Genomic DNA, 25,202 nt, shown 5'->3' on the forward strand with positions numbered 1-25,202 from the left:
TTTGTTCTTCTTTAATCCTTATTAGCAGGTATGTGTTCCACTATTGACAACGCAGTTCAGTGCACATCTTGTCGAATGTATGCAGTCCTGAAACAGCCGTTTGAGGAAGCACCTCTTTGTGAGCAAGTTGCATTTTAAAAATTGCACATCCTGTATTATATTGAGCAAATTTTGACAATTTGGAAAAAAGTTTGCTGCTCACTGAGCAAGCAATCTATGGGGTAGATGCAGAGGAGGATGGTAGTATGGAGGGTCAGGAAAGTGAGGTAGCTAGCCGGGTACCAGTTAGAAAGTGACAAATGACAAAGTCAGAGGTGGGTGAAGGGTCCTTAAAAATTATTTCAGAGACTTAGGCCGTAAGCTCATGGCAAGGACCTCAAAGGTAATGTTTTATAAAATACTACATATACCACAAGCCACACCAAAAAGACAGCAGGAGATTAAGTGGCTCAAGAACTGGTGTAGGAAAGAGGGAGTTGGGTTCCTGGAGAACTGGATCATCTTCTCTGTCAGCTACAGGCTCTATCATAGGGCTTAATGGGTAAGATGAAGATTTTTTGGGGGGAGAAGATGGCTAGAAGGTTGGAGGAGAGTGTAATCTAGGGACTGGGGGGAGGTAATTATATTATTGGTGGGGAAGATAGAGACCTGGGGCAGGGTAATGAAACTAGGGGAGGAATGGAGGGAGGGACTAGAACAGTTCATAATGAAAGGTGTAGGGTAAAAAATATACAAAAACCTCTTGATTGAATGTATATTAATTCTAGAGGCCTGACTAATAAAACTGGTTAACTGAAATTAGTATTGTCTGATGAGGACTATGATATAGTGTGATAAGTGAGACTTGGCTGGATGATAGCTATGATTGGCTGTTTAACGTACAGGGTTTAGAAAATATCGTAAAAACCAGAGAGGGGGAGGGCTTTCCCTTTATGTAAAGTCCTGTTCAAAGCAGACATTCCGGGAAGATAAAAGTGACTGAAATGAACATGTGGAGTCACTATGGGTAGAAATAAATGGAGGTAAAAACAATAATAAAATATTGATAGGAGTTTGCTATGAGCCACCTAATATACCAGAGTCCCCTACTAAGGGAAATAGATGTGGTGGCAAATCATAATGAGGTTGTTATTATGAGGGACTTCAACTTCCAAGATATAGACTGGGAAACTGAAACATGTGGATATTATAAAGGAAACAGGTTCTTGGCAATAACCAAAGACAACTGCCTTGCCTAACTGGTTCAGGATCTGACTAGAGGGACGGCCATACTTGACTTAGTATTAACCAATAGACCTGACAGAACAACAGATGTGCAGGTTGGGGAACACCTAGGAAAAAGTGACCATAAAATAATAACCTTGCAATTGTCCTTCAAAAGTGTGTTTCTTCAGGGAGGCACAAAAATACCAAACTTGAAAAAAGGTAAATTTGACCAGCTAAGAGAGGCCATTAGCCTCACTAATTGGAACATGCTCAAAAATAAAAATGCAACCAGAAAATGGGATATTTTTAAAAGCATCCTAAACTCTAATAGTGAGGTTCATACCTTATAGGAATAAAATGGTATGGAACAGCAAAAAACAAAAAACTAAAAAAACATGTGGATAAATAGAAATGTAAAGAAAGCAATAAATGACAAAAAGAAAGCATTTAAATCAGTCAAATAAGAATGTAGCGAGGAAGCCTTGAAAAAATATAAGAAAAAAATTTGAATATATAAAAGACAGATAACAGCAGCCAAGCTGGAGATATAGAGATTAATTGCGAAAGAGAGTAAAACTAACCCTAAAATGTTCTTCAATTATATAAATGGTAAAAAGTATAAATCTGAAACTGCTGGCCCTTTACAGAGTGATGATGGAAAAGTGATGAGTAGAAAGCAAATCTATTAAATATTTTTTTCTCCACTGTATTCACTGAGGAAAATAAACTGTCACATGAAATAAAGAGTGTCAAAGTAAACACCCCATTAAAAGTGACCTGTCTGACCTAGGAAAAAGTGCAGCAGTGTCTTAAAAAGATTAAAATAGACAAATTACCGGGATCAGATGGCATACACCCCCGAATCGTGAGAGAATTAAGTAATGTCATAGTCAAACCCTTATTTCGGATATTTATAGACTATATTAACAAGGAGCATTCCACAGGAATGAAGCTTATCAAATGTGGTGCCAATACTCAAAAAGGGGTCAAAAGCAGAGCCTGGAAACTATGGGCCGACAAGTTTGACATCTGTCATGGATAAACTGTTTGAAGGTTTTCTAAGAGATGCTATATTGGAGTACCTCAATAAAAATGAGCAATTGACACCATATTAGCATGGTTTCATGAGGGATTGGTCCTGTCAAACTAATTTAATCAGTTTCTATGAGGATGTAAGTTCTAGACTTGACCAGGTTGAGTCAACAGATGTCATGTAATCTTGACCTCTCCAAAGCATTTGATACTGTGCCACATAAAAGGCTAATATATAAAATGAGAATGCTTGAACTGGGTGAAAATGGTTGTATGTGGGTAAGTCACTATCAGTGATAGAAAACAGAGGGTGGTTATTCATAGTACACACTCAGATTGGGTCACTGTCAGCAATGGGGTACTGCAGAGGTCATTATTGGGCCCTATTCTCTTCAATAGTTTTATATATATCTTGTAGAAGGCTTGCACAGTAAAATATAATTTTTTGAAGATGACACTAAAGTATGTAAAGTAATTAAAACAAAAGAAGACAGTATACGGCTGCAGATGGATCTGGATAGATTGGTGGCTTGGGCAGAGAAGCGGCAGATGAGGTTTAACTATGTAAAAATGTAAGGTTATGCACATGGGAAAGAAAAATACATGTCATCAGTATATACTAAATGGTAAAACACTGGGTAACACTGACATGGAAAAGGACCTAGGAATTTTAGTAGACAGCAAACTAAGCTGCAGAAACCAGTGTCAGGTAGCTGCTGCCAAGGCCAATAAGATAACGAGTTCCATCAAAAGGTTGCATAGATGCCCATGATAAGAACATAGTCCTGTCACTTTACAATTCACTAGTCAGACCACACATGGAGTACTGTGTAGAGTTCTGGGCTCTCATAAACAAGGCAGACATAGCAGAGCTGGAGAGGATTCAGAGGAGGGCAACTAAAGTAATAACTGGAATGGGTGGACTGCAGTACCCTGAAAGATTACCAAAATTAAGGTTATTCCGTTTAGAAAAATATAAATATCTCAAATACGTGGATATACAGGTGGCGCTGAAATGGGTTAGGTTCACTTTCAGTAGTCAATGCGTTATTAAGTTCAGACCGCTCTGCTGTTTCCTCAATAGTCAAAACTTCCTTCCAGCATTAGACCTTTTGCTTCTCTTGACATAAATCAAGATACCGGACTTTCACATGTGGGCACCCCTCATCCAACAATCCTAAGGAATAGCAAGAGGGCGCACAAAATAGTGAAGCACTGATGGTTCCAAGGTAAAAAAGTGGTTTATTATACTCACACAGCAAGGTCTTGTTAAAAGCAGGTCATAATACACAAGACAATATTCGTCCTCCTACCTGACCCGGGTTTCGCTTTCGCGCTTCGTCAGGGGTAGCTATCCAGCCTCTTGTTGGGTTGGTTTAAATAAGGGCAAAACCCCACCTATCTATTTTCCCACCAATAGGATCCCCACTAAGAACATTAAAAATGCATATACATTTCATTAAAAAAAAAGACATTACAATGCAAAATTACTACCTAAGATGGTGAAAAAAAAGTTTCAGCAGAATATGCCTCTTTTCCAACGGCTATCCTCCCACACTACTCCAGCTTCATTGATAAACTTCTTCTACGATCATAATCTCGTGATCTCGGCACAAGGTGAAAAAGAGCCTATCAGAGACCACTACTAAGATTTCAAAGGTGAAATCTCCCAAGATCCGGATCACATGATCAAGGTCACGCAGAGATTTCTGACCAATCACGGACTACTCCCCTTTCATTCATAAATTAAACTTATTGTTAGTGTGTATTTCAACGCAGGGCATTTAAACTAGGCAGGACTTTAGATCACACTTCACATTCAGTCCTTGCGACTGGAGTGTAGCTAAATTATACATCCACTCGACTTCCTTTCTATTTATATGTGCAATAGGGTCTCCTCCTCGCCAATGTGCCTGTACTCTTTCTATGCCTAAGAATGACAGTCCATTCAGGTCCTTTTGATGACAATTTTTAAAATGTAATTAGACACTTCTTTATATTTCTAATATGCTCCTGAACATGGATTTTGAATTTTCTTGTGGTCGTCCCCACATACTGGAGGCCACATGGGTACGCCAATACATAAACTACTCCTGCACTTTCACATGTGATGGTCCCTTTAATTTTAAATGTCTGGTCTTTCTTATTGGAGTGTACTGTATTTGTTTCTCTTTTCATATTATCCTTATTCCTATTCTTGCAGGGAAGGCAAAACCCACACCATATAAACGTATTGCTGATTTTAACCTCTACAGATCTCGGTGCCGCACTACACACCAAGCGATTTCTAAGATTGGGAGCTTTTTTTAAAATCAGGAAACTTAGGGATTTCCTTCCCCAAAACGGGATCATTTTTCAAGACTCCCCAGTTTTTCCTAATTGCATTCTTTAATGGACCCACATTAGTATTAAATTGGGTCAAAAATCTAAATCTAAATCTTTCTTAATTCTGCATTCCCCTATTTCTTTACATCCTGTCTTTTCTTCTATGTCTCTACTAGCCTCCTCCAGAGCCTCAAGAGCATAGCCCTTTTCTAGAAACCGCTTCTTTATTACCTGGCTCTGATCTTTAAAGTCCCTACTTTCATTACAGTTGTGATGTATTCTTTTAATCTGTCTTTTTGGGATATTTTGTAACCAGGGAGCATAGTGACAGCTGTTTATCCCTAAGTTTCCTGATGTGGTTTTTAAAAAAGCTCCCAATTTTAGAAATCGCTTGAATTGTTGGATGAGGGGTGCCCACATGTGAAGGTACTGTATCTTGATTTATGTCCAGAGAAGCGAAAGATCTAATGCTGGAAGTTTTGACTATTGAGGAAACAGCAGCGCGGTCTGAACTTAATAAAGCATTTATTCAGTTTAGAAAATTTGTATTGCGAATATCGGCACTTCGAGAATTCGCTAATATTTAGAATACAGTGATATATATATTAGTAATTTTGAATATTCAAGATTTTTTTTGAATCAGTACACATGATCCCTCCCTGCTTCTAGATTGTGGGCCAATAAGAAGGCTGCAATATCTTTGACTTTAGGAGTAGTGTTGATTGCAAATTTTCGGAATGGTAATTTTTTATCGCAAATTTTTCAATTGCCGATTTCCGCAATCAAGAAAATAATGACTGGAGATAACGAATTTGCAAATATATGGCGAATATTTGCAAAATATCACAAATTCGAATATTGCCCCTGCCACTCATCACTCGTAGGTACACATCTGCTGATAGATGCCCTTTAAGGGGAGTTTATTACCAGAAAGTTCACTGTCAAATTAGGCAGAATGCCTTGTAGGGCTAGTGCCGCTGAATGTAATGATAACTTTCATTTGGTATTCCTTTGCTTCATTCTTGAGATAAATTACTTTTAATCCAATTGCAAATAAGCAATTCATGGCATCAAGCACAGGCCCAAGTTACTCTGTGCATCTGTGATCCTCCTGTTTCCTCTGTCAGCCCCTCCCTCTCTTTCTTGATTGTCAGGGCCTGGTTCCTACATAGCCATCTTGCCTGGACCTGTTAATGATAAAGGAGCAGCAAGGGTGCACAGAAGCAAGGGTGCACAGAGTGGCTTGTGTCTGCCCTCGGCGCACTTAACTGCTCATATATATATGGATTAAAAGTACCTCTTCTCCAGAATGAAGCAATGCATTGCTAAGTGAAAGTTATCATAACATTCGGCTGTGCTAGTCCTACTGGCGGATTCTTTCCAAGGCATTTTTTTTTTCTTCTGAAGTCTTAACTTGTGTGGACTTGGAGACCAGGAAGTTTTGTGGCACATAATTTTGCTTTACGGGTTACTCATTATATTACAGGACATCTGGTGATGGATATTGCTGTCTTTTTACAAAAGATATTGGGGATATTTAATAAAACTGGTGTATCATGGGGTACTCTTAATTAGAAGTGTGTATGAGAAAAATTTGGCAAGAGGCCTTAAAAGGGTTTTCGGGGATTTTAATACTGATGACCTATCCTCTGGACCCCGGACCCCCACCGATCAGCTGTTTGAGAAAGTAATGGCTTCTCTCAGCTTTGCCTAGGCCAGTGACATCATATTCATCCGTCACCTAGCCTAGAAGGATCTCAGCCCCATTGCAGTGAATGGGGCTGACCTGCGATACCAAGCATAGCCACTATACTATGTACAGCGATGTGCTTGGTAAGCTGCAAGAAAGGCTGGAGCTCTCATAGAAGTACCGGTGCCTTCTCAAAGAGTTGATCAGCAGTGGGTCCCAGGCATCAGACCCCCACCGATCAGATACTGATTACCTATCCTGAGGATAGCCATAAAAATAAAATATATGGATATGCCGAACAGTCAGGGGAACCTCATCACTTCCCCTGAAGACGCGCACCCACCACTTTACCTAGATGTGCCGGCCGCTTCTTTTGCTTTCTATCCTGAGGGTAGGTCATCAGTATAAAAATCTCGGAAAACCCCTTTAATAATAATAAGTTAATAAATTTAGTACATTTATGTCAGAAAATCTAATATTTGCAATATATGACCTCTCATAAATTTGCACTGTAATTTACGCTAGTTTATCTGCCTTCTTTCAAAAAGTGGAGTGAAATCGAAATTGCACATTTTTGTACAAAACTGATTTTTTCGATTTAAAACTGACAACATTAAGCAGTTCTCCAGGATTTAACAATTGATAACCTATCCTTTATATAGGCCACCGATATCAGATCCCTCACCAAGCAGTTCTAGCACTGGAACTCCAATGCCCAGTCCATTGTGTATTGGACACTGTTCCCATTTAACTCAATCAGAGCAGTGCTGCGGTAACCAGCAACTTCCACTAAACAATGGATAGAATTGTGTAGTTCCAGCACCTATTTTTAGTGGCGATTGTACTCCCGAACAGCTGATCAGCCTAGGTGTGGGGTGTTGGCAACTCATCGGCGAGATATTGATGACTTATCCTAAGGACAGGTCATCAATTAATTCTGGGGAACCCCTTTAAGTCACATTAATACATTTCCTGCCATTGTTTAGAATCCAAACATTTATCACATGCTTTACCACAGACAAGGCTACAGACACTGCTGGTACAATAATTCTGCTTCTACTATTCAGCATACAGTAGAGCTGATATCACTGTTAGCACTTAGATTGATACTGTGACATTTGAACCTTGGATGATTTTTATGCATACGCTCTACGACTTGTATTATTTTATGGAGACGCATATGGTTTGTGCTAGTTTTATCATATGGGCACTTGTACTGTATGTGTGGATTTTTATATATTTTTATTTGTATTTTATATTATCTTACTTATATATACCTGTATATATAGTTATATTTTACATTATACAGTCCAGCAAAAGAAACAAAGTATGCAGCACTCACCATAAAACGTCTTCTCTTTATTTAGTCCACTAAAAATACAGCGGTGTGGGATGTGGTACAGGCTGGCGTGCAACAGTTTCTCAAGCCTCCCTAATGAGATAGATGCATACCTGGTATAAATACCTGTGCACCTCTGCCTCATCAGGAGCCGCCCTAAAGCAGATGAATGTAACAAGCATAAACACATAACATTATCGCATAAAAATTACCTACAAAAACCTACTCATATCCACCTTATTGTTAAAACCCAAAGGTCCTGCTTCATTTGTTTTCAGAATTAATCTAGCTTCTCTGCAGAGCAATTCTCTTTTTCAATCGCCACCTGCCAGGAGTGTCTGCATCATTAGCGGGCCTACAAACCCAAGTACCGCCGGGTCTGCATTATGCTTTCTCCTAACATGCGCAATCAACCTTGTATCTCCATGTTTTGCAGAGATCGAGTGGAAATGTTCACAGATTCTTTTACATAAACAATGGATAGTTTTTCCAATGTAATATCTTTTGCAAAAAATTACATAAACAACTAAATCCGTTCTGCAATTAATGAAGTCTTTGTCCATTCAATATTCCTAAATCAAGTTCTGGAGCACATGTTATAATAGCAATAAGAGCAATATCCCCATTTTTTAGTACCTTTGGGGATCATTCTATCAAACCATGTTGTCTTAGGTCTTTCATATCTACTATAAACTAACATACTGTATCTCTTAATAAGCGATTTCTACTAAATGTAATAATGGGCTTAGTCACTGATGGTAAAGTAACATCATGTGGCAAAATATACCAATTATTATACTGTAGATGGCTGAGAAAATCGCTTTTACCGTTGGGCTATGCTGTAAGGAAAAGACAATTGGTTTACTACTGCCTGTCTCTTCTCTACTTTTGTTTTTATTTTTGGTTTTATTTTTACCCTGTAATAATACCGATTGACTCCACCCCTGTGCTTTTTGTAATGCCACATCCAAGATATTTTCTGGATAGGCCCTCTCCAGTAATCGAGAACACAAGCACTAAGCTTGCTGATTGAAAACACTGTCCTCACTGTTTATTCTCCTCAATCGAATGAACTGGCCATAAGGGATTGATTTTTTTAAAGCTAGACAACTAGAAACTATTGAAATGCAACAAGGAATTTTTTGCAGTGGGTTTTCTGAAGCCCTCCGTAACAATAGTTCCATCTTTAAAAAAAAACGGTGGCGACTGTACTCCCGAACAACTGATTGGCCTGGGTGTGGGATGTTGGCAACTCACTAACCAGATATTGATGACTTATCCTAAGGGCAGGTCATCAATAATTCTGGAGAATCCCTTTAAGTCACATTAATACATGTCCTCCCATTGTTTAAAATCAAAACAATTATCACACGCTTTACCTCAGACAAGGCTACGGACACTGCTGGTGCAATAATTCTGCTTCTACTAATCAGTATGCAATATGGCTGAAATTACTGTTTGCACTTAGATTGATACTGTGACATTTTGCCTTGGTTGATTTTTATGCGTACGCTCTACGACTATTATTTTAAGGAAACGCATATGGTTTCTTCTAGTGCTATTATATGGGCACTTGTACTGTATGTGTGGATTTTATATGTATTCATTTGTATTTTATATTATATATACCTTTATATATATTTATATTTTATATTATTTTTATGATATCTTTATATGTATTTATTTGATTACCGTATTTTTCGCCGTATAAGACGCACTTTTTCCCCCCCAAAAGTGGGGGGGAAATAGCAGTGCGTCTTATACGGCGAATGTAGCCGATTTTGCTTAGTTTTCAATGATACACCCGCCGCGATGCCGTGCGGCGGGTATATCAGCTGTGAGGGAGGAGGGGCTGGGGGCGGCATCTGCATTTATAATGACAGCGGGGCCCGTGCAGTGACTGTATTCTACTACACGGGCCCCGCTTACTGTACAATCATATCCCTAATACCGTAGTTAATTGTTGTGTGCACTGCATGTAAAAGCATAATGAGCGATGATGAGCGCTATTACTTACAATTAGAAGCGCTTGCCGTTCGGAGCAGAGAGGAGGGAGGAGGCAGGCCTGGAGGACGGGCGCTGGCAGTGTGAGTCATACGTCACGCGCCTGCGCCGCCTGCTTCATGAATGAAGCAGGCGGCGTGGGCGCATGACGGATGACTCACACTGCCAGCGCCCGTCCTCCCGGCCTGCCTCCTGCCTCCTCCCTCCTCCCTGCTCCGAACGGCAAGCGCTTCTAATTGTAAGTAATAGCGCTCATCATCGCTCATTATGCTTTTACATGCAGTGCACACAACAATTAACTACGGTATTAGGGATATGATTGTACAGTAAGCGGGGCCCGTGTAGTAGAATACAGTCACTGCACGGGCCCCGCTGTCATTATAAATGCAGATGCGACCCCCACCCCCATTATAAAAGCAAATGCGACCCCCACACTTATGGAGGGGATCTGTGGATGACACATAGCATAAGATGCTATATATGTGTCATCCACAGATCCCCCCCATAACTGTCATACACAGATCCTCATAACAGCGCCATCCAGAGAGGATCCCCTATAAGTGTCATCCACAGATCCCCCATAACAGTGCGTCATCCACAGATCCCCATAACAGTGCATCACCCACAGACCACAATTAGTTCAAAATATTTTTTTTCTTATTTTCCTCCCCAAAAACCTAGGTGCGTCTTATACGCCGGTGCGTCTTATACGGCGAAAAATACGGTACTTGAAGTTTAGGTTTTATTATATGAGCGCAACTTTGTTGAGTTTTATGTAGTCATTATGGCTTTTTTTTATTCTATGGAAAGTACAGACGTGGACAAAATTGTTGGTACCCTTTGGTCAATGAAAGAAAAAGTCACAATGGTCACAGAAATAACTTTAATCTGACAAAAGTAATAATAAATTAAAATTCTATAAATGTTAACCAATGAAAGTCAGACATTGTTTTTCAACCATGCTTCAACAGAATTATGTAAAAAAATAAACTCATGAAACAGGCATGGACAAAAATGATGGTACCCCTAGAAAACACAGAACATAATGTGACCAAAGGGACATGTTAATTCAAGGTGTGTCCACTAATTAGCATCACAGGTGTCTACAACCTTGTAATCAGCCATTGGGCCTATATATATGGCTCCAGGTAATCACTGTGTTGTTTGGTGATATGGTGTGTACCACACTCGACATGGACCAGAGGAAGCAAAGGAAAGAGCTGTCTCAAGAGATCAGAAAGAAAATTATAGACAAGCATGTTAAAGGTAAAGGCTATAAGACCATCTCCAAGCAACTAGATGTTCCTGTGAGTACAGTTGCACATATTATTCATAAGTTTAAGATCCATGGGACTGTAGCCAACCTCCCTGGACGTGGCCGCAGGAGGAAAATTGATGACAAATCTAAGAGACGGATAATCCGAATGGTAACAAAAGAGCCTAGAAAGACTTCTAAAGAGATTCAAGGTGAACTTCATGCTCAAGGAACATCAGTGTCAGATCGCACCATCCGTCGTTGTTTGAGCCAAAGTGGACTACATGGGAGACGACCAAGGAGGACACCATTGTTGAAAACGAATCATAAAAAAGCAAGACTGGAATATGCCAAACTACATGTTGACAAGCCACAAAGCTTCTGGGAGAATGTCCTGTGGACAGATGAGACAAAAATCGAAGTTTTTGCCAAGGCACATCAGCTGTATGTTCACAGACGAAAAAATGAAGCATATCAAGAAAAGAACACTGTCCCTACTGTGAAACATGGAGGAGGCTCTGTTATGTTCTGGGGCTGCTTTGCTGCGTCTGGCACAGGGTGTCTTGAATCTGTGCAGGGTACAATGAAATCTCAAGACTATCAAGGAATTCTAGAGAGAAATGTACTAGCCAGTGTCAGAAAGCTTGGTCTCAGTCGCAGGTCATGGGTCTTGCAACAGGACAATGACCCAAAACACACCGCTAAAAACACCCAAGAATGGCTAAGAGGAAAAAATTGGACTATTCTAAAGTGGCCTTCTATGAGCCCTGACCTCAATCCTATTGAGCATCTTTGGAAGGAGCTGAAACATGCAGTCTGGAAAAGGCACCCTTCAAACCGGACACAACTGGAGCAGTTTGCTCATGAGGAGTGGGCCAAAATACCTGCTGAGAGGTGCAGATGTCTCATTGACAGTTACAGGAAGCGTTTGATTGCAGTGATTGCCTCAAAAGGTTGCGCAACAAAATATTAAGTTAGGGGTACCATCATTTTTGTCCATGCCTGTTTCATGAGTTTATTTTTTTACATAATTCTGTTGAAGCATGGTTGAAAAACAATGTCTGACTTTCATTGGTTAACATTTATAGAATTTTAATTTATTATTACTTTTGTCAGATTAAAGTTATTTCTGTGACCATTGTGACTTTTTCTTTCATTGACCAAAGGGTACCAACAATTTTGTCCACGTCTGTATATCTGGCACTATTGTATGGACACTTTGTGCAAAGTGGCCTGTGTTATACAGCAGACCCATTAATTATTTATTTAATACCATGGCATTTTGCCATTTTCTCATTGATTATGTAGTACTGCAAGATTTCCCAATACATTATAGCACAAATTATATCTACAATGAGGCAACATCTCTAGAATTTATTAGAAAAGGTTGGCAACTAATCTTTACAAATGCTTTTGCTGAATGAAATTGTAATTTTTGTTTTGGCAAGCTGTTATTAGGCTTATTTGTTATTGATTTAGATAATAATGTCAGGAAACTGATGCCAGTGATCTGTTTTCTCTCACATAGGCAGATATATTACATTTATCATGGATCCAACCCAGTTCCAGTATGTCATTAGACATGGCAAGAAGCTTGACTTCCATGAGTTTTCCAATGAAATGGCATCCAGGACGTTCAACTACCCACGCTTGTCAGAAGCAAGGTTCCCACAGCTCAGTGATCATATGCACAAAATATATAAAATCCTGCAGGGTAAGCCTTTGGACAAACTTACTGACAGCATGATGATAAATCTCCAACATGTATTCAAATGGAAATTCTCACAAGCAACAGATTGGAAAACAGAAAAAATGTACCAGTTCTGCTGCTCGATCATGTTCGAAGCCAGTTTTATGACACTCTATGGAAAAGATCCTGTTGCAGATGGTCGTAAAGTTATTAGTGAAATGAGAGAAAAATTTACAAAGTTTGATGCCAAGTTCCCCTATCTTGTTATAAACATACCAATTGCGTTGCTAGGAGATACCAAGAATATTCGTGAAGAACTGATACATTTTTTCATGCCCCAAAAAATGGACAAATGGCTTGACCTGGCCGAGGTTATCCAGGCCCGGAAAGATATCCTTGAACAATACGATGTGCTCCGGGACTATGACAAAGCAGGTAAGGCTCTGTGTACTAGAAAAAATAATTTACAGTAGACCTTTGAAATAAAAAAATTACATTGCGACCTTGAAGAATTTTTATGCCTTTTTTAATTGGCTAATGATAAAATGTTTTACTCTCAAACAACCGTATATAATAATTGATTTCTTTTTTTTTTTTTTTTTTGCTGAGATGGTAAAACAAGATACTTAATGGTGATAATGAGAAAGGGATTATAACTGTGCTGCATATACTCCCCTCACCCCACAGACATTACATTTTAAACTATTCTCATTAAGCAGAAAATTAGACTTCAGAAACCTATTGGTCCTCATTAGCATTCACTGATCCTTGGCTGGGTCTGTGTCCTAACATCTTTTAATTAGCACACTGCAAATCTAATCAGTGTAATAAATGCTATTAATCTTCCTTTTCACTTATTTTCTCTCAGCACATCATTTTGCCTTCCTTTGGGCCTCTGTGGGGAACACGATTCCGGCAACATTCTGGGCCTTGTACTACCTCGTGAGGCACCCAGAAGCACTTGCAGCAGTGCGTGACGAAATTGACCATTTCCTGCAGTCAACAGGTCAAAAGAAGGGACCAGACTATGGCCTCCATATCACCAGAGAACAGTTGGACAGCCTGGTTTTGCTAGGTAATTTATCTCGTTTTTTTTATCTGCATCAAACGATGGAATTGCAAACTCTGTTTCTAACACAATTCTGTTTACTGAGAAGGTGGAGGACACAGCTGCTTAATTGACATGATAATGCCCATTTACATCAATTATAAATTAGGTAGTTGGTATCTGCAGATACTTTTGTTGCATGTAAACATTTCAGATTGAGCAGTTAACAATAAAAGGCAAAGGCCTAAATCTGAGTTTAACAATAATCAAAAAAATGTCTATTAACTTGATTGAACCTAAGCATCTGCTCAGGGTTTAATACAAATGATATAAATATTAATGGGGGTTTTATAGACTACTTTGGTGTATTTTTTAACTCTGGTTATAGCAGTTTCACAGAAATAGATACTGCATTAAATCAGATTTAGACCCCTGGTAGACAAGCGACTAGCCGGAAGCACAGACGAGTTTTAATACAGACTGTACAGCCCACCTACAGACTATAGACAAGTGAATTGATTGGCTAAATAATTTGGATTCAATTAATTAATTAATCCAAAATTCTCAAATTGGTGGGAAGAACAATCAGAGAGGAAGAAGATGGAGGATCAGATGACACTTCAAAGAAGTGGGGGGGGGGGGGGTTTCCCTTATTGGCTCAGAGAGCAACCATTTTTTTTCTGTGTATGAGTAGACAAACAGTCTACAGTTGATTGGCTTAGCATTCTGCGTTGAACAATTAAGCATTTTTTTCTTCCAAAAACCATTATACTGAATGTGTTGCATATTACTGCAAGATAACGCCATTTACATACCCATGTTATTAAACGCATCGCATTGTACAGCAAAATAACGGGTAGTTACAGCAAAAGCAATAATGCAATAAAGCCATTTTTATACCCATGTTATTAAATGTGTTGCATATTAGTGAAAAATAATGGGTAGTTACAGAAAAAGCAATACTGCAATACCGCCATTTTTATACTAATGATATTAAATGCATTCTATTTTTACTGCAAAAAAAATGTTTAGCATTTGCATTTTACTGAAAAAAATTCATAGTTATACCCATGTTAGTGAATGCATTATTGCATCATACCATGTAGTTCAAATGCATTTAATGTAAAAATTGCTTTCTTATTCCCATGTTAGTGAACACATTACTGCATCATACCGTGTAGTGCAAAGACACAGCAAAAAATACATTCTTTCCAAAGTCAATTGTCAATACCAGTGTGCAGTGTGTTTGTAGAAGGGGAATGGCATTTAATTGTGCCTCTGTCTTTACATTACAGAAAAAACACTTGCAATTTTGCTAGTGCCATTGAGTAATCTGTGTACCAAACCTATGACTTTTCTTTTAAAGGCCCTATAATAAAATGTCTGAAAAATGGAAGTTTGTAAAATGAAAGACCCATGCCTCATCATCCCAGAGTCAGAATGTGGGTATTAGCAGTTGTAGCAGCACCAGCCACCTAGCCAGTAGTGGTAGTAGTAGCTCTTGTAAGTCCAGTGGCGATAGTGAAATTGGTAGCAACAGTGGTGCTCAGGGCAAATATAGAGCAGGGAATTAGGATGAGGGCCAAGAAGCCCACGAGGACATATTACAGTCTGATAAAAGTGGTGGAGAGGGAAGGATTATGATGATGATTGCGTGTTGGACAAGACATGGGAGCCAGATGGAGGTTACGTCAGATGATGAGAGAGGTGCCTACAGTGATAATAAAGAGCAGAGGCAAAGTACAGCAAAAACCTGCCAGAGCCAGATCTGCTTCTATTGTGTTTAACTTGGGAACTGGTGATGCTGCTGATACTGTGGTCTCAGGCTTAAAACGTGCCAGACCTAAGCCAAGCTTGACTTCCTCTAGCTCTGTTTGAGTAACTCGCACATTGTGGTTTTTCAGGGGGGGGGCGGAGCTAGCCGTGAGCCGAGATGGCCGCTTAGTCTCAGAGCTCTTCACAGACGCTGCTGCCTTTCTTGCATAACGGGTGATATATTCCCTTGTCATGGTGAAAACTACCAAGGACAGAAGCGACTCTGCCTCGGGCATGCAGAAAGCGGAGATGGATCGTTTTCTTAAAAAGAGAAGTTTCTCCCCGGCACACAGATCCAAGATGGCGCCGGAGGGTGCCAGAGCTGCCGCGCAGACCGAAGACTCGGATGGAGAAAGTTCATGCGCCATGTCGGAAGGGGCAGAGAATGTGGATTTACCGCTGTCCAGAGCCTTCTTCAAGAAGACATTGTATAAAGCGCTACAACCCCTGCACAAGGACATCTCGGACATTAAGACTGAGGTAAAACAGATCGGGGGGCGCGTCATGGCATTAGAAGAAACACAGACAGCGATTGTCTCCCACGGGGAAGCTGTCCGAAAAGTCCTTCAAGGCCATAACTCTTATATTACTTCTGCTCTTCTCCACTTAGAAGATCAGGAGAATAGAAGCAGGTGGAAGAATGTCCGAATAAGGGGGGTCCCTGAAACCGTTCCTCCTGGGGAGATCTCTAATGTGGTTGCGGCCATTTTCACTTCTCTAGTGGGAGAGGAAAAAGCCTCCCAGATTATAATTGAGAGAGCCCACAGGGCCCTGAGGTCAAAACCGCCTGAGAATGGCCCCCCAAGGGATATTATCAGCGGACTTTTGAATTATTTGGACACTGCTGCTATATTACGGGCCGCAAGAGAATCTAAGGAGACTTTATACAATGGAGCCCGCATACAGTTCTATCAAGATTTAGCTTCCAGCACATTAGCGAAAAGAAGAGCGCTAAAACCTGTAACGGAAGCGCTTAGATCGCATAAGCTTCCAGTAAGATGGTTGTTTCCCTTCGGCCTGGCCACTTCTAAAGCGGGACAACAGATTATCATAAGAACACCACAGGACTTAGCGGATGCATGGGAAAAGCTTGAGATCGATCCTGTGGAGGTACAACCCTGGATGCCAGTACCTGAAGATCTGGGTATTCCTGACCTGCCGGAGATTCCTACATGGCAGGTGGTAAAGAAGCCAAAGTCTCCAAAGAACAGGAGGGTTACTTGAGGAACTATGCAGCATCCCTTAGCTTATCCTCCTCAATCTCATGGTCACCTAGTTCTGTTGACCGTTAAGGGTCATTCGGCTACCCTCTAATAATAATATCTGTTCTAAGGATCCACGTTATGGTCTTAAGGTTATATATGAATGTTTTTTCTGTAATCACTTTATGACACTGATGATGGGCCATTTGTGTAAGCCTATGATTTCACTGGACGCACTAGCCATCAATTTAGGTTGGTTGGTGGGTCTTAGTTTGCACCCGTACTCTATCCTCGGTGTCATACCTTATATTACCTGCAACAGTCTTATCGCTTATAATGACTTTTCATACATTTCCAGATTTCTATGCACTTATTCTCAGGTTTCACCACCCGTTTATATTTGAGGTGCATTATTATACACTAGCATAAGGCAGCAAGTCTAGATGTCAGAGGTTATTCCCCCCTCTCAGCCGGGGTGGGGTGTTTCTGCGGGGCGACCCTGCCCTCCTCAGATTTCAACTAGGGGTGGCGGGGATTGGCCCAAAGAAACGTCACCACCTCAACTTCAGAATACACTTCTTGGGCACACTTACATCTGTTTCGTTGCTGATGTTTTCTGTAAAAATTGGTTTCCCTTAGTTATTCTTACCCTCAAGGCGCTTAGAATGCAAACAATGTCATTGGTCTCGATGCGATATGGCTAGCTTAAAAGTTTGGTCCCATAATGTGAACGGGCTCAACGCCCCTCAAAAGAGAAGACAGATCATCAACTTGCTTTATAAACAGAGGGCTGATATAGTTTTATGACAGGAAACCCATTTCCGTCATGACCATATCCCCCATCTTCCCGAGTCCAAATACTCCCAATGGTTCCATGCCACACACTCATCTGCCTCTAGAGGAGTTTCAATAGCTATAAGCGCATCTATTCCTTTCCACCTTGTTAAAACTTATACTGACCCAGAAGGTCGTCTACTTATAATCCAAGGTACCATCTTCAACTTTAAGATTACAATTGCTAACATTTATGCCCCCAATTGTCGCCAGGTCCCTTGGCTAATCAAAGCTTTTAAGAAGGTCAAAGATTTCTCTGAAGGTATGTTGATAGTGGGTGGTGACTTCAACATTTCGCTTGATACTCCCACGAATAAATCCTCCAGCCTGAGTAGAAAGCAAACAGTGAAATTAATGACTGCCTTGGCAGAGTTGCATTTAATTGATGTCTGGAGGACTTTACATCCTACAGAGAAAGATTTTACTTTCTTTTCACATGTCCACAACTCGTACAGTAGGTTAGATTATCTATTTGTACCAGATTCCTATATTCAATGTGTTCAAAGTACTGAGATAGGGAACATATTGGTTTCGGATCATGCCCCCATCCATATGACTCTATCCCTACAGTGCCTCCCACATAAGGCATGGTCGTGGCGGTTAAATACCACACTATTGGAATCTCAAAACCACCTTGATGCTTTAGGGGACAAACTAGAGAATTATTTCAAATATAATGCCACTCCTGAAACCTCCACTCCAATACTTTGGGAGGCCCACAAAGCCTATATTAGGGGTGAACTAATTGCCTTAGGTTCATATGTTAAAAAGAAATCGACAAAGGAACTATTATCTCTATTATCCCAGATACAGACACAAGAAAAACTGCATAAATTAACTAACTCAGAAGTTCACAAAGAAGCTCTAACAATCCTCAGACGGAAAGTTAAAGACCTTCTCAATATAAAAGAAACCAAGTCCCTCTTACGCTTAAAGAGCAAAATTTATGAACACGGAGATAAGGGAAATAAAATGATGGCCCGCCTAATTAAGAAGAGACAAAACCTTCATTTCATCAATTAAATGTGATTCCTCCTCAAGAGTTTCTTCCACTCCCCTCATAGCTAAATCTTTTCAGACATTTTATTCCAATTTATACAATCTCGCTGTCCCAAACAACGACTTGGACCCCACTGAGAGACCTAGCATGAGTCACATAGAGAAATTTCTATCCTCGCTTAAAGGGGTTCTGCACTTTCATTTCACTGATGATCTATCCTCTGAATAGATCATCAGCTTCTGATCGGCGGGGGTCCGACAACCGGGACCCCCGCCGATCAGCTGTTTGAGAAGGCAGCGGCGCTCCAGCAGCGCCGCGGCCTTCTCACTGTTTACCGCCGGGCCGCCCGCCTCTCTGACGTCACGACTTGTATCAACTAGAGTGGGCGCGGCTAAGCTCTGTTCACTTGAATGGAGTTTAGCCGCGCCCACTCTAGTTGATACAAGTCGTGACGTCAGTGGGCGGGCGGCCCGGCGGTAAACAGTGAGAAGGCAGCGGCGCTCCTGGAGCGCCGCTGCCTTCTCAAACAGCTGATCGGCGGGGGTCCCGTGTGTCAGACCCCTGCCGATCAGAAGCTGATGATCTATCCAGAGGATAGATCATCAGTGAAATGAAAGTGCAGAACCCCTTTAAGGTTTCCTCGCTTTCAGAAGAGGAACAGCAGTCGCTCCTTGAGCCTTTTTCCACAACTGAGGTAGAGAGGGTACTTAGCTCTATCCCCATAGGGAAGAGCCCAGGTCCAGATGGCCTCCCCATCATTTACTACAAGAAGTTCAAGGAGCGGTTGCTCCCCCACTTTACAAATCTATGCAATTCTCTGTTGAAGGGTGAGTCTCTAGCTCCTCAGGCCTTAAGGGCCCATATAACTATTCTTCATAAAGAAGGGAAAGACCCTGAGGAATGTGGGAGCTACAGACCTATCTCACTATTAAACTGTGACTTGAAGTGGTGGTCTAAATTGTTAGCTTACAGGATTTCCCCTCTTCTTAATAAACTTATCAACCCGGAACAGGCGGGGTTTGTCCCAGGAAGAGAAGGGAAACATAACATATGGAGGTTGATCCACCTGATCCACAATTCCCAGGTCACAAAAACACCTATGCTGTTTTTAGGTACAGATGCGGAGAAGGCATTCGACAGGGTTAACTGGGATTTCATGAGAAGCCACCTTGCAAAAATTTGGTTTCCCATCAATTTTTGTCTCGGCCATTTTCTCGCTATACTCATGCCCTACAGCGCAAGTGCTGGTTAATGGAACCCTGTCGGATGCCTTCCCCATTAAGAATGGGACCAGGCAAGGTTGCCCCCTTTCACCCTCTCTTTTTATTTTATGCCTGGAAATGCTCCTCCTCAAATTCAGACAATCAAACAAGATACAAGGCATATCTTTAGGTCAATTCCACCATAGGTCTGCAGCATTTGCAGATGACCTGTTATTAGTAATCTCCAATCCTGAAGAAGCACTCCCTACCATTATGTCCCTATTTGATGAATACAGTGCAGTATCCAATTTTAAGATAAACTTTTCTAAATCTGAGGCCCTCCCTATTAATATACCTAACAATGTTCTATCCTCACTTAAACGCTCATCTGTGTTTAAATGGCCCACATCATCAATTAAGTTCCTAGGTGTAAATGTCGCCGCCAATTTGAACCTACTGTTTAAACTAAATTATATCCCATTAATCTCTAAAATTAGATCCTTTGTCTCCTCTTTAAAAGTACCCTATATGTCGTGGTTTGGAAGGAAAAACCTCCTTTCCACATTTGTCCTTCCACAATTTCTATATCTGTTCCAGGCCCTTCCGATACATATCCCTGCTTCCTACTACGCCCAAATCAGGAGCTTATTTTCTGCCTTTTTGTGGAATACTAAGAGACCCAGACTAGCTTACTCCATCCTTTCCCAGAAAAGTTATAAAGGGGGTATATCACTACCGGATATGGCATTATACCACAGAGCCATCCATTTAGCTAGATGGGTGCTTCTGGCCAATGATAAAATAAATAACCCCTTTCTTGATATTGAAAGAGCGTTGCTTGGGATACACAGGAATGCTATCCTTTGGTCACAAGAAGCCCCTCTCTCTCTTAGTCCAAGGATTGGTGTGCTTACCAAAAGTACGATTCTTAGCCATCGCAACTCTCCTTTGGCCCCTCCTAAAGGGAATAATTTATCTAAACTAGCCCCGCTAGATGTTCTTCCATATCTCTTTGGTAAGATGGGTGGTGTGATTAAGAGCTGGTGGCATTTACTGGGAGGTGTTAAAATAGGGGAGGTGATGAAGTCTAACCGCATGTTACCTTTAGAAGACATATTCACCAAGCTGGGTAATATGCTCCCTCCCCAATCCAAAAATGGGATTTTAAAAACACATGTAAAATAATTGAGAAAGACTCAGGTTTTACACTTTCCGAGCTTACATGGTTGGAAAACCTCTCTATATTACCTAACCCTCTGAAGAGGTCAATATCTATCATATATTAAAATCTTTTAAAACTGTTTAGCAGAGCTAAGCCATATTTCATACGCCTATGGGAGAAAGACTTAGGGAGATGCTTTACGGATTCTGAAACTTCTTATATTTTATCTCATGTAAACGGATTCTCCACATGCAACTCGCTTTCAGGAAAACTCCTATAAAACTGTCACAAGGTGGTACAGAACCCCAGCCTACCTGTCCGCCATTGGTCTCTCTCCTAGCGACCGGTGTTGGAGATGTCATGCGGAAAGTGGGTCCATGGCTCATATTTGGTGGTCTTGTCCCCTACTGAAGCAATTTTGGAAAGAGGTCGAAAGTTCCATTAATAGGATCTGTGCCACCTCTATAACACTTTCTCCTGAATTAGTACTGTTGTGGGTCCCTACCCCCGATCTACGTCCTACTAAACATAATCTCCCTACACATATGATTGCCACAGCGAAATTACTTATCCCTACTAAATGGAAAGACACCAATCCCCCAGATATTAAGATGTGGTATGATAGAATGCACCAACTGCATAGGATGGAGGAATTGATGGGCTGGGCCCGAGGCAATAGAAACAAATATCTAGAGGTTTGGTCGCCATGGAAAAAAGCACTAGAGGAGAAGGATACTGAGGTTTTGGACCAGTTGGGGACATCCCATTAAGGTGTAAAATACATCACATCATTGGGAACAATACGTTGATTTAGTTTTTCTCTTTATTTGCCATAAATACTATTGTAAACCTATGGTTGTATCAAACCCTTTCAGGGTTATTCATTTGCTATACTCTAAGTGCCTTCCCCCCGTCTCACTTTCCTACCCCCTACTCTGTGTTCTTCCCCTTGTTTAATTGTACTCTAAGGATCTATTGTATTCAGGATATGATCATTTCCATATATTGCATTCTTTGTAATAATGATACTGACTGTCTCATGATAATGCTATGGGGTGTCATATTGTGAAATTTCTCACTTTAAAATACTGAAATAATAAAAAGAGATTTGCAAAAAAAAAACATTGTGGTTTTTCTCCACAAGGCCAGCATAGAAAAGTACAGTTGTGTGTCAGATCTGCAAGATTAAAATAAGCAGTTGGCGTTCACACACAAACATAGGTACCAGGGCTCTGTTGCAACAATGAGGTGGTGTCACCTGATCCTGTGGGTAAATAAAACTGGCCAGCATTCTGAGTCAGAAGAAAAGTATGTCCTCCATCTCCTGGTCCCCTTTGTGGCAACTAGCCTGCATCCCCTAGCAATACAGTGTCATCATCATCAGCTGCTTCTTCTCCTGCTCAGTCTTCTCCTCTTCCTTGTCCTCCGCTCCATCATGACATATTCATAACACAATGTGTGGCCATGAGAAAATTATTCTGATACAGTAATTAGCTTGTGTGCAAGCCGAACTCTCACCTGGCCAAGTTGATGCTGCGATAAAAATTGCTGTCATTTTCCTCACCACACTAGTTCCTTACAATGTAAAACAGCTCAGGATCATGGGATAAGACACTTATAAGTGAAAGTTTAGGCAAGATGTGTGAAAATCAGAATTGTTTTGGGCTACTTATTGACCTTACTTGTACAGTTTTAAAATTACCATTTACTGGAAACCAATCATTTCACCTTATTCCAAGGGGTTTTCCCACGAAGATAATCCATTTTAATATGATTGTCTGCTTCAGCTATATGATTGAGCTTCTCTAACCCCTCAGGTTCATTTGTTATTGCTAGTAGGAAGCCAAATCTAGACGTCCATGTAACATTATATGGCAGACATTTAAATTAATGGCCATAAATGTAATACATGGATATGCTAAATCTGCTAGAATGGTAGATGCATTTACAGAGTGGCTCTCCATTCTGGTACATAGAGGTTGAATCAGATGTTATGCAGAAACATTTACAAAGGCTACTGAAAGAGACAATACTGCTTTTGTGGCTTTACACAGTTCATGATGATCCGTTCTACCAGGGATGTAGCTGGGGCATGTGCTCTGAGTGTTTAGAGCAAGTCACAGGGCTAGACACAAGGCTAGGGTAGCCTGACTGCTACATTGTATTCTACATGTTAGTTTACTGCTGAAAATCTATTCAAAGCAATCCTTTATCAATTCATAGTAATACATTAACATAGTTCGTAAGGATGAAAAATACATCTGTCCATCCAGTTCAGCCTGTTATCCTGCAAGTTGATCCAAAAAATTCCTACCCAACTGCAATCAGGCAATCAGAATAACTCCCTGGATCAATGACCCATCTCCAGAAATGTAGTAACTATAACCTGTAATATTAGTATAATCCAGAAATTACCATAAACAATCCTCTTCTATGTTTCTGTAGAAACCTTATTTGCTTTATACAGAGAGGATGTCCCCTTCTCACAGTCACAGTCCTGGGAATAAATAGATGATACGAGAGATCTCTGTACTGACCCCTGATGTATTTATACTCAGTTATTACATCAGTCGTCTTCTAAACTAAATATATTTGGGAAATCTTACATTTAGTATGTACAGGTGACTTGCATTTTTCCTTCCGATGTGCGTAACCTTACATTTCTCAGTGTTAAACCTCATCTGCCACTTATCTGCCCAAGTGTAATGCAAGGCACCAACAAACAGACCAGTGATGAAAGCAAAAAGGTGTTTATTCACCAGAAACATAAACGTCCAGGACACTTGCTGGTAACAAGGAATAATAACAAAAAAACAGGCAAGGAGATTCCAGGAATAGTCCCAACCAGTGCTGAATGATGCTGTGCACTTGGCAGTCGAGTCACTCCAGATCTTGGGTCCGCTGTAAAGACAAAGTTCCTGGCAGTCTTCAGTCACTAGGAGTTGTGACCTATACCTGGTTGAGGGAAAATAACAGTGGGCACTGATCACCCTGAGAGACCTCCTTTTAAATGCCTGCTGACCAATCCCAGGGTGCCAAGTGTCCACTACCATAGGTGAACAAATTGCCCTGCACCTGAGGACAAGGCCTAAGGCAATCACAAGTTGATTAACCCATGGCTGGCTCCCTAATCCACTTTGCTCTTGTGAGTCAGTATAATATGCGCCACTGGTCGACGAAGTGCATAAGAAGCGCGTACTCGCGACCGTGTATCCCTTTGCGAACCTGCCCTCGTGCGTACGCACGGACGCATGATTGACTCAGCGCGAGTATGCGAGCGCGTGGACCCAGATGCGGAAACGGAAGTCGCAGGAGACACCGGAGACAACCCTGGCCGCGGCGTCTTGTCACTCGCCTGGCCACTCTGTCCCCGGGACTCCGACGGTCCTCCCCTCCGATGTCCACGCGAACGCATCTCCGCACTGGCTCGCAAAGGGGTCAGCGCTGGTGCATCAGAGACACGCATAACCTGTCCCGCAACTCCACGAGGACCCCTCTTGGTTCCCCTGGAGTGCAAAGCAGGTGAGGATCTTACATTACCCCCCCCTCGAGGAGGCAGGCTCTGAAGACTCCAAGCAAGCTTTCCCCGGATTATCCCGGTGAAAGGCTGCCACCAACTCATCCGCATGCACCTGGCGAGCAGGTATCCAACATCTCTCCTCTGGACCAAAACCCTTCCAGTCCACCAAGTATTGAAGAGACCTTTGGACAAAACGAGAGTCCAAAATTCTGTTCACTTCGAACTCCGGTACCCCTTGGACCTCCAGCGGGGATGGGGTCTGAATGAAGGGAGCGGAGTCGGCTGCCGATTTGAGAAGTGAAACATGAAAGGTGTTCACTCCTCGGATCGACGGTGGAAGAGCAACCTTGTACGTAACTCGGTTGATCTTTTGTGTCACTGGGTATGGGCCAATGAATCGAGGACCCAACTTGGAAGATGGCTGACGCAGCGGAATGTTCCGGGTGGAGACCCACACCTGATCTCCCACCTTAAACTTTTGCTCTACGGTGCGATGACGATCAGCAAATTTCTTCTGTTGCGCCACCGCACTGCGGAGATTCCGCTGGGCCGACGACCAAATGGGACGTCTATCCTTGAACCACTGATCCACCACCGGTGAGTCAGTGGAGGGTCCGGCCAAAGAAGAGAGTCTTGGATCCCTGCCCCCCACGCACCTGAACGGAGACATCTTAGTGGAAGCATGCTCAGAGTTATTATAAGCCACCTCCGCAAAGGGTAGATACGCTGCCCATTCCTCCTGGCAGTCTGACACGAAGCACCGGAGATATTGCTCCAGGGTCTGGTTAGTCCTTTCCGTCTGACCGTTGGTCTCTGGGTGAAAACCAGAAGAAAAAGACAAATTAATACCCAATCGGGAGCAGAAAGAACGCCAGAAG

At 41.5% G+C, this 25,202-nt stretch overlaps 1 protein-coding gene across 1 annotated transcript in view; it reads left to right on the top strand.

Moving 5' to 3' along the window:
* The window catches only part of LOC122938626 (cytochrome P450 7B1), a 242,314-nt gene that overhangs the window by 164,398 nt on the left and 52,714 nt on the right, over positions 1 to 25,202 (top strand). The window contains exons 3-4 of the mRNA XM_044294276.1: positions 12,380 to 12,976; positions 13,410 to 13,616. Coding sequence (XP_044150211.1) covers positions 12,380 to 12,976; positions 13,410 to 13,616 — 804 coding nt within the window. The remainder of the gene's footprint in view (positions 1 to 12,379; positions 12,977 to 13,409; positions 13,617 to 25,202) is intronic.

This window comes from Bufo gargarizans, chromosome 5 (genome assembly GCF_014858855.1).
Source record: "Bufo gargarizans isolate SCDJY-AF-19 chromosome 5, ASM1485885v1, whole genome shotgun sequence".
In the NCBI taxonomy this organism is placed as follows: domain Eukaryota; kingdom Metazoa; phylum Chordata; class Amphibia; order Anura; family Bufonidae; genus Bufo; species Bufo gargarizans.